Genomic DNA, 10374 nt, shown 5'->3' with positions numbered 1-10374 from the left:
CGTCCGCCGTAAGGCGCTTCCCTCGCTCGTAACAGGAGCTTAGCCGAGCGTTCAGGCGTACTTCCCGCTCCCTTCGCCCCTTCCAGGAGCCCAGCGTGTGTGACCGAGAAATGGGGAGTCACTGGTACGCGGGTGTGTGGCACAAGGAGCGAGTGACCGGGCAGGGCATGTGCGTCTGTGGGCGCACACTGGGGCAACCGCGGATCTGTGTGCGCGGGTCAGTACCTGACAACCTGCGACTCCTTTTTCTAATATTTAGAAGAATTTGTTGAAAACCACATAGATCTATGGGCGCCTAAAGCATTTTTAGCGATATTATAACACATTATAAACTCAGTGTTGAAATGCTCCGTAGTCTGAGGAAAGGCTCGCAACTGACCAAATGAAGATCAGAAAATCCCGTCTTCTCCGAAGAGCCTACGGTACTCGCGCTACATGGGACAGGCAGCAGCAGATGGCTGGGGACAGATGAATGAGTCCCTACTAGGAGACAGTGAGACAGTATCGGACGGCATAATAGGCAGTGGGCTCTGTCCACCAGCGGAGGAGTGAGTCACTGAGCCAGTGAGTCATTGCCAAGGCAGCTGGACGTGAATCATTCCCTAGGTAGCTGATTGCTGCTCTACGCTCCCATGGCACAGCCTTAATAGCTGGCAGAGAACCATGCTCTCCAGCGCTGGGGCTTCACTGGTTTTTATTAACTTAGGGTGAGTTGTGACAACTCTAAATAAAAAGGTTTTCCTTTCTCAGCTGTTTGTCTGTACCTCCATGCTGCCTCCTTCCTTGTGCCAGTACAAGCACTTGCATGGCTGTGTAGTGGACTGCATCAAGTTTAATGCTGACTACTAAGTTTTAATGATGGTTAATAGTTTTTAATTGTGATCAGCTTTAATTGGCATCAATTTCCCAAGGCAGTTTGTGTCCCAGCTACATAGATGCTTGTATTGGTATAAATAAGAAGCTGTGCTTGGGCATGCACATGAAATTCTGGATGGGGAGTGCAGGACCACTAGTTTCAGTAGTCACAATGGATTAAATCTGCTTAAAGTGCTAATAGCACTACATCTGAGAGTTTGTGGACTTAGTCCAGCCATATTCCACATTTACTTTTAATACCAGTCTACCCATCCTTCTTTCTAGATGTGCAGTATTAGTTCCTAATTCTGTCTTCTTAATTGATTTTAATGTCCTCTCTAGTTTTCAGTCGGGTGTTTGATCCTGCTTGCTGTTTGCAAGTGATCTGTGTGACATTGCTCCAGCCAGATATATCTATTTCTTGTCATGGATCCTATCTTGTATGGAGTTTTTGACTTCCTGATCTCGACTATGGTGTGGTCTCAGCGTGTCTTGGACCACGTGCTCACAAACTTCATAATTTCCTGAAGTCTTGACAGTTCTCTTTTCTACCCCCTCAATTTGTTCTCTTTCTGACTTTTCCAATTCAGGAATTGGCACTTGCTACCACACAGACTTCACTACAGTCAGAGTGGCCCTAACCCAGTAGCTGTGACTGTTGTCCCTTGGTTTTAAGGCACACTAATTCCCTGTAAGAATACTTCTGAGACATTTCAGAGGAGGACAAGATTTAAAAAAAATGAAGTACATTCTTTTTTTATTTCTGGGAAGCATCTCAGTGGGATGGATAACCTATGAAACCACATGAAGTATTTGTTTGAAAGTTTAAAAAGGGACAATGCAGCTCAGTATCACCAGCTGACATAAGGAGGGAAGTGATCTCAACACTGAGTAAGATGGAATAATATTTTTCCTGATGTGTTAGAAAAGTAGCAGGATGATGTTGTATATTTGAAGCCAGATCACCTAAAAAGAGATTTGTATTAATGCTGAAGGCTGCAGGCCTTCCTTCATGGGAGTCTGGATTGCTGACAGATCATAAAAAAACAGGTGGAGGAGGGAAAGGAGGGAAACAGTGAAAGCTCTTTTTTGAACTTGACTGACAACTAGACATGAACAAAGTATTGTCTGAGAGACAGGCTGAGGTTTCAGGAAGGACAGAAGGAGATTGTTTTGGATTAGAGGGAGGTTCTGTGAGTCAGTGTTGGAAAGATGTTTGCTGAATTCGTGTTTACAACTGAGATTACCCAGAGATAAAGGGCAGGACAGGAGCTGAAGGACCAGCAGGTTTGAAAATATCCATTCAAAGGGGTTGCATTAATTTAACTAGACCAGTTTTAAAATTGTTTTGATAATATTAATCAGGCATTTGAATCTGGAGGAAGAATGGCTTGGGAAGACAGGAAGGCTCAGATATCATCATATGATTGTAGACATGGGGCCAAAAATTGTTTATGATCTTGTTCCTTTGTAGTAATCTGCTGGCACAACAGGCTGTAACTGGCCAGGTACATTTCCCTGTGTGCAGGAGGAAATTCTGTGTTACAAAAAGCATGTTGTGACTATTATTGTAACTTTTTTTTTTTTTTTTTTAATGTTAGCTGTGTTACCAAGCCCAACAGTCAGAGTTCGGAGGTTCTGCATACCAAAACAGAGCTAAACAGAGCTTTGGGGCAGTCAGAAACAGAATGCAAGCCTGTATGGTGCTGGAGCTGCTCCCCATTTTCATTGCCATAACCAGCTGCAAAGCACGGAGCTCACAGAGTTAGTGTGACGCTAACTTACCCATATTGGTCTTATCCATATTCTTGAACAGGGTAAGTTTGATGTCAACAAATAACCATGTCCAGAAAGAAAAATGAGAAAGTATGAATGGGTTTTTTTTTATGGAAAGAACAATATTGAATTCTGTTTTCTTAGCCAGTCTCTTTACACTTTCCCAGTAGCACAGAGGGACTGTAGACTTCTTGAAATTTCTCTCTAGTGAATACTTCTTGTGTAGAGGTTTCCTCACTTTGAACAGCTATTTCCAGCAGCTGGAATGATCCATAGGAGGCTGTGGCAGCAAATTTAGAGCAGCCAACTTACACGAGAGGCATTGCCAAGAAAAATTGAGATTTGAGTACGGAATTAAAGCCACCTTTACCAGCCCTCCACCCACTGAGCAGTAACGGGTTGTGCTCACTCTTTGTGAAGGAGAACATTCCTTGTTAATATTTATGTAAAAGTTATATTAATGCTAATTCTCTGCATCTCTGCTATGTCACTGTGAAAAGCAAAACTAGTGTGCTGTGAGGAGGAGCACTGCCTTAGTGTCTTCCCCAGTTGTTACAAAAGGAACAGGAAAGCAAGTTGCTGCAGAGCCAGTGTAGGCATAGACAAGGCATGACTTTCAAGGCATTTTTTCACTTCTTTTAGAAACAAAAGCACTCATCCCTACTATTGCCAACCTGGCCCTGCTCCTCCATTTCCATTTTGATTTACTTACCCTGCTTCTCAGGTTTCTGCTTACAGAAAGGACAGCAACTGCAGCCAGCTTCACAGTTCAGAGGGTAAAAGGTCTCAAAACAGAATTTCTCAGCAAATCTGGGCTGTTCTGCTACATGGTGGAAATAGAAACTGTCATAGCAAAAAGCAGAAATGCTCTTTCAGTAATGGCGGCTATTGTTACCTCAAAATAGTGATTTCAGCAGCTAATGCTGTTATTCCCTACTGAATAAATGGATTTATTACCTAGAACCAGGAAATATCCTTCTAAATTAAATGAGGAAGGTAAATGTGAAGAATTGTCCTGTGAAATAATTTTCAGGGTGCCACTATGATTTCCTCTGCAGCTAGTTCATATTTGACTGATAGTTGTAAGTGTAGTGCTGCCATATATAATTTATCTCATGATAAATTATACTTGCTGACAACAAAAAAAAAAGGAAGCACTGACAATTAAGTAGCTCTTATAAAATTTTGTATGTATGAAATTGTAAAGCAGAAGTAGCATAACTTTAATACTTAGACAGTGTATGCCTTATTAAAAACATTAAATTACTGAAGTTTCTTAAGGTTTAGTTTGTAGATCCAGTTGCAAATATTTGGCTAATGGAATAATCAATTACATTTGGAAAAGATGAATTAAATGAAAAAGTTAGGAATTTCAATTTTCAATTTCAATAGGTTATACGTGCTGCTAGTTTATATGTGTTCTGCAGGCCTGGATGTCATGGTGATGGGCCATAAAAATTCCACCGCTGAAATTAACCATCACCCATCATCTAGTGATGGGTGTGAAATTTGCTCCTCTCCAGCCACCAGGCAGTGGACCCATGAGCTCACATGTCAGTTCCTTTCTGAAATGGGGTGAAGAAGATCCAGGGTCTTACATTAATTTTCTTGACTTCTGTTCTGTCCTTGTTCCGAATGCTGCTTTGTCCCACACTGCTGCTGTTGTCTAAACTGACTTTGCTCCCATGATCAGTCAATGTAAACTCATTAAAATCTGAGGCAAAGTATTCACTTCAGATTAGTAGCAAAGTGCAATTTATATTTTGCCAAGATTATCTTCCATTCCTCTGCACTTTTTATAGCACTACAGTCATTTTCTTTATTGTCTTTAGTTTATGGCGATGAAGAATCTCTTTTGTTGTTTGCTTTTCATATTTTTGAAAGTCTAATTCAGCCTGACTTTTGGTAATTCTCACTTTGTCCTTCCTTTTCTTCATCCTTCAGATAACATTTCCTTTGTGCTTAAGCCTCTTTGCCATTTTGCAAATGTTTTGGGATTTGCTTGTGGTTATTTATTCAATTCTCTTCAGTAAAACTTTTTCTGCTTTCTTGAGACAAAGTCCACATACTTTAATCCTTTTCAATTCAAATAATTGTATTATCCTCAATATTTGAATTCCTCAGTCCCTGACTTCACAAATAAGTTCTCTGGTTTCTCAAAGCTTGTCTTTGTGAAAGTGAGAATATTGTTTGCTTTTGGATCTTCTGCAAATCAATTTTTACCTTACCAAATCGTTGTATATCTGTCAAAGCCCCCTTCTGTCATTGGTCAATGGCAATGCAATGACAATCATGCCTATATAGGTTTTCATATGCATTTGATTAATGAATGTAATACACTAAATGCAAATATGAATTTAATTCACAAATAAATGTTTTAATTCACATCATAAATGTTTTATCTTTATCTATGAACTTTGCTTAGGAATACCTTTAGCTCAGTTGTAGTTACATTCAATTTTTATTTGTACCTAATTTACTAATGACATTATTCAAACAAAATCTAAACAAGTTACAGCTGATCTTCAGAGAGGGACTGACGAAAGAGAATTGGGTAATCCTGGTTTTTTTTAATTGGTATTAATTTTTCAGTGTTCTAAAAACTTGTGTCAGCCCTTACATTTAGGCAATTAAAAAGTACATGGAAACTTGCTTGAGATGTCTTGTAATTGTGTTCCTGAAAATGAAAAGGCTCACTTAAACTTCCCTGAGAAGATTGTGTTACTGAAGAAGAGAATTCACACACAGGAGCAAACTCACACTTTCTCCCCTTCCCCAGTCTCCAAAAGCCCCGTGTCATATCAGTCATTTTAGCCCAGTCTAAAGGAAGTCAGTACACAAACTCAGGCCTTGCTCCTGCAAACATTTACACATTTACTTTTAAACTAAAGTGGAGGTCAATAGAAGTACACAAATCTAAGAAGCAATTAATGTACAGAAATATTAGCAGGCATGACAGAATGAGAGAGCCAGGCTTCTCTTAGCTCCTCTGGAAAGAAGGAATGGTAATTTGCAATATTATCTACTGTTTTCTGTTACCAGGGTACAGAATAATCAGAACTGACCTTCAGAGAAGGGGTTCCAGGGAGGAAAATGAACTGTGCCCTTTCTCCTCATCTTTGATCTTCTTGTCAAACCAGATTTTTTTTCTGCTTATTTTTGCAATAGGAATTCAGGCTGCCATGTGCTTTACCTTCTTCCCTCCATCTGCCCATGGTGATAGACCAGTAGAAACATCACAAAGAATAAGATGTATTAGTTAAATTAATTAATTGTGTTGGCGCATACTTTAGTTTAATACCGAATGAACATATAAGAGGTCTTTATTTCAAGTTTATGTGTCTTGTTTCCTTGATGTAGATTGTTAACAGTTCATATCTGAGACCTTTTCATTATCTTCTGATAAGCAGCTAAACTAAGAAAGGCAAAGAGAAGACAAATAATCTGTTAAAAAAAACCAAACCCAACCCCCAAAAGGTTATTATATTTTAAAGAAGAGATAAAGCTCCAACCTTTCAAATACCCAACCTGGGCTGTATAGAAAACTTTGCTTGAAGGAACCAGCCTGGGAAGGATGTGATGTAAACCACATGGAGGAATTTTGCTTACACAGAGCTACAAAGATGCATCTTTTTTTATGATCCCATATACAAGCCCTGTGGTTGAAGCTGAAAGGATTCTTCTTGGGGACACAACACTGAAATCCATGTTTGTCCCAAGAGGACCTAGGTGTATCTAAAGTTCAGTTTAAAGTTAAGTTCCTTTTGGTTTTGCTTATTCTGTCTTTGAGGTAAAGGAAGTCCATTTCTTTTAAACTTGATTGAGGAAAACCAGGCTGACTCCTCTTTATGTTGGTTGCTTCTGCAGAGATTGATTGTGAGTGATTTATAATCAGCCTTCAACAGGGAAAATTTCATATATTTATCAGAAAATTAATGAAAAAATATTTATATAGCTTGTAATTGCTTACATTGTTTCTAATTGCTCATTTATACAAAGAAGAGATTTACATTGGTTGTATTATCATCAATTTTAATAAGCCTAAGCATAAAAAATCACCAGTTAGGTCTTAAACTAATGAGATTTATTAAAAAATAATGAGATTCTAGACATTAATAAATTGGCATTTGACCTCTGGGATATTTGTCAATGTGTACATTGAAAATTTCAAAACTCTAAAAATGAAGTGAAAAGAAAACTTGAGGCTATCACATGACTAGAAATACAAATCTTAAATTGAGACACTGAGTGATACTGATAGGATAAAAACAAAATGGCTCTTTATATGGCTTTGGGCACACTTCTATATTTCATCTAGAGCAAGAAAAAAGCTTTCTTATATAAAAGAGGAGTAGGTACCAGATTTAATATATAATTAGCTGATTTACATTTGAAATAATTTATTCCACTCTATGTGACAGCATCATTTAAGTATCTCTGTTGTAGCCTTCTCTGTAGACAATGCTAGAGCTAAGCTGCTGTCAGCATTTCAAAAATAAAACCTTTAAACAAAGGTTGTGACTGATTTCTGAAAGTTTCTCCAAGATAAATTGTTGAAGAGGGCATATTTCTGGATATAAAAAGTGATCTGGCTGTTTTGGAGACTGGCACTGGCAAACAAAGCTATTACACAGTGTTGTGCATAACTGGAGCTCATCATAAAGCCCAACAAGGTGCTGTCCAAAAATATCAGTTTTTCATAACTGCAGTCTTTTTTTCTCTTTTTTTTTCCCCTGTGGATCAGTAGTTCCTAATTAAACTGGAATCTACTTTGTGTCCTTCCTTTTCATAAATATTTCTTCAGTAGTTTTATACTGCCCCTCCCTCTGTGTTTTCAAAATACTAGCTAAGGTCTAAATTGCACAACTGTCTTTGATTGCAGCTTTGAATTTGTGCATCAGCTATGCCAGCTGTGGTGGAAGACGTACACTGAACTTTTATACTTACTGCTAGCTGCAGGTGCAGGAGCCTTTTTGTCATTTGGTCAACAGAGTATTTCTCACCAGTGATTTCAGTCTCTGTGTGCAATTATATTATGGCATATATGCTGCCTGGTTATGAAAATACACACCTTAAGCAATACCATCAGTTTAATTATAAAAATTTGGGGTTTTTTTAACTTAGCATTTGGAACTTATAACACAGAATCATAGAATCATAGCATGGTTTGGGTTGGAAGGGATCTTAAAGATGACCTTATTCCAATAGCCTGTCAGTGGCAGGGACACCTTCCACTAGGCCTGGTTACTCAGAGCCCCATCCACCCTTTGAATGTTGCATGGGGCATCCACAACTTCTCTGGACAACCTGTTCCAGTGTCTAACTACCCTCACAATAAAGAATTTCTTCCTAATATCTAATCTAAGCCCTCCCTCTTTCAGTTTGAAGCCATTCCCCCTTGTCCTGTCACTATAGGCCCTTGTAAAAAGTACCTCTCCAGCTCTCTTGCAGACTCCTTTAGCTACTGGAAGGTGCTGTGTCCTTGGAACCTTTTCTTTTCCAGGCTGAACAACTCCAGCTCTCCCAGCCTTCCTTCTCCTTCTCCTTCTCCTTCTCCTTCTCCTTCTCCTTCTCCTTCTCCTTCTCCTTCTCCTTCTCCTTCTCCTTCTCCTTCTCCTTCTCCTTCTCCTTCTCCTCTTCATTTTCTTCTCCTCCTCCTTGTGGCCTCCTCTGGACTCACTCCTGAAGGTGCACATCCCTCTCATATTGGGGGCCCCAGAGCTAGATGCAGTGCTCAAGGTGGGTCTCAGGAGAGCAGAGCAGAAGGTCAGAATCACCTCTCTTTACTGGCCACGCTGCTTTGGATGCCGCCCAGGACAGAGCTGGCTCTCTGGGCTCTGAGCACACATTGCTGGGTCACACTGAGCTTTCATCCACCAGCACCCCAAGTCCTTCTCCTCAGGGCTGCTCTCCACCATTGTCCACCCAGCCTGTATTTGTGTTTGGGATCACCCCAATCCAAACACAGGACCTTGCACTTGGCCTTGTTAAATTTAACGAGGTTTGCACAGTCCCACCTCTCAAATCTGCCAAGGTCTCTGTGGATGGCATCCCTTCCCTTCGGTGTGTTCACTGCACCACACAGCCTGGTGTCATTGGCAAATTTGGTGAGGGTGCACTTGATCCCAATGTCTGTCACCAGCAAGGATGTTAGACAAAGTGCTGCTCCCAATACCGAGCCCTGAGGGCACCTCTCATCACTGCTCTCCCCTTGGACCTGGAGCCATTGACTGCAGCTCTGGGTGTGGCCATCCAGCCAATTCCTTATCCACCCAGGGGTCTGTCTGTCAAATCCATGTCTGTCCAGTTCAGACACAAGGATAGCATGTGGGACAGTGTCAAAACATAACCTGATTGTAGGTATTAAAAAACTTTTTTTTCTTTTCCTACCTACCATCTCTTTGGTCTCTTCAATTGGTCTCGTCAACAAGGGCTTCAAGGCTTTTCATCTGCAGAACTGTGCTGATTTAGATACTCTATAACCAAATTTTGGTCCACATAAACAATGGTAGGATATTGTACCAATTTTCTTAACTAATAGTTGCCTCAAATTGTTGGTGTACAAGAGTTCGGTAACTTCAAATTAGTTCTTCAAATTGTAAACATCATATATGCAAATATAAATACTTCGGATTTCTGCGATCTAAAACAAAGCATTAATTCAGAGATACTCTTCAATCTCTAGTTTTATAAGGAAAATGGCAAGATTTAGACAGATAATTAAGAATTTATTTATCTTTCTTTGTATCCACATCTGGTTTTGTCAGGAAAATAACGTAATTCAGCTAACGCTGTTCATTTGATGGGATCACTAAAGTGATGATTTCTTTTCTGTTTCTCAGTTTAATTTTCTAGCCTAGTTGGGACACTAAACTTTCCATATTGAGTTTTACATGGGAAACTAGAAAGTATTATTTATATAGAACATCAGTAAGTTCTGCCCAGGTTCTGTCTATTTCCTCTGCCTCAGTTTATCTGATCCAGATTTCTGTTTGTTTCCCTGTTGGTGTGTTCTTCTCATCTGTGTTTGAGTGCGTTTACTTTGTGGACAGTTTTAAGACATCCATCACTCTGTGGCAAAAAGATTTGTGGAAAGGCTGATCAGTGTTTTCCTTTGGTCAAATGACTTTCAAGTGCTTTCTTGGCTTTCAGAAAAAAACATGTATTTGAACTCTTTGAAAGACGACAGTTTTGCTAGGAACTGTCTGAAGCAATTGCAGATACCACCAGAAAAACGAACCTCATTTAACTTTTACATATGCAATGCAGATGTTGATAACCAAGATGAGTCAGCCAGGGCTTCCCTTGGTGGTCAGTGTAGCAGAACAGGTAAGTTTAGGGCATGAATCACCCAACATATTTTAGACATTAAATTCATTAAATTTTCTTGGTACACCAAAGGATCTACTTGTTCTACTGGAAAAGTAAGTGGAAGTGTGGCAGTGAAACTATATGTCCAGTCTGGGAAGAGTGAGCAGAGAAATGAACCATCTGTGCAGGCACAGCAACAGTTTTATTACTTATTTTCAGGAACCCTATAAGCTATGTTATAATAAATCATAGTCTATGGAATTATTTATTTTATTAATATGATTTATTTACACTGCTAAGAATTTTGCACATAGACTGGATGAAAAACTGTCTGCATAAAACTCATGCCTTGCTGTTTCAGGGATTGAAAGACTGATGCATCTTTACTGAAAACTGACTGATGCATCTTTAGAGAAAACATTAAACAGTTTC

General features: G+C 39.5%; 1 protein-coding gene across 1 annotated transcript in view; it reads left to right on the top strand.

Annotated features, from left to right (window-relative positions):
* The window catches only part of CDK19 (cyclin dependent kinase 19), a 154766-nt gene that overhangs the window by 2047 nt on the left and 142345 nt on the right, over nt 1–10374 (top strand). The window contains 2 exon segments of the mRNA XM_014312044.2: nt 36–209; nt 415–548. Coding sequence (XP_014167519.1) covers nt 36–209; nt 415–548 — 308 coding nt within the window.

This window comes from Geospiza fortis, unplaced genomic scaffold (genome assembly GCF_000277835.1).
Source record: "Geospiza fortis unplaced genomic scaffold, GeoFor_1.0 scaffold98, whole genome shotgun sequence".
Classification (NCBI taxonomy): Eukaryota; Metazoa; Chordata; class Aves; order Passeriformes; family Thraupidae; genus Geospiza; species Geospiza fortis.
Note: the sequence above shows the minus strand (reverse complement) of the source record. Positions and strands in the feature narration are given on the sequence as shown.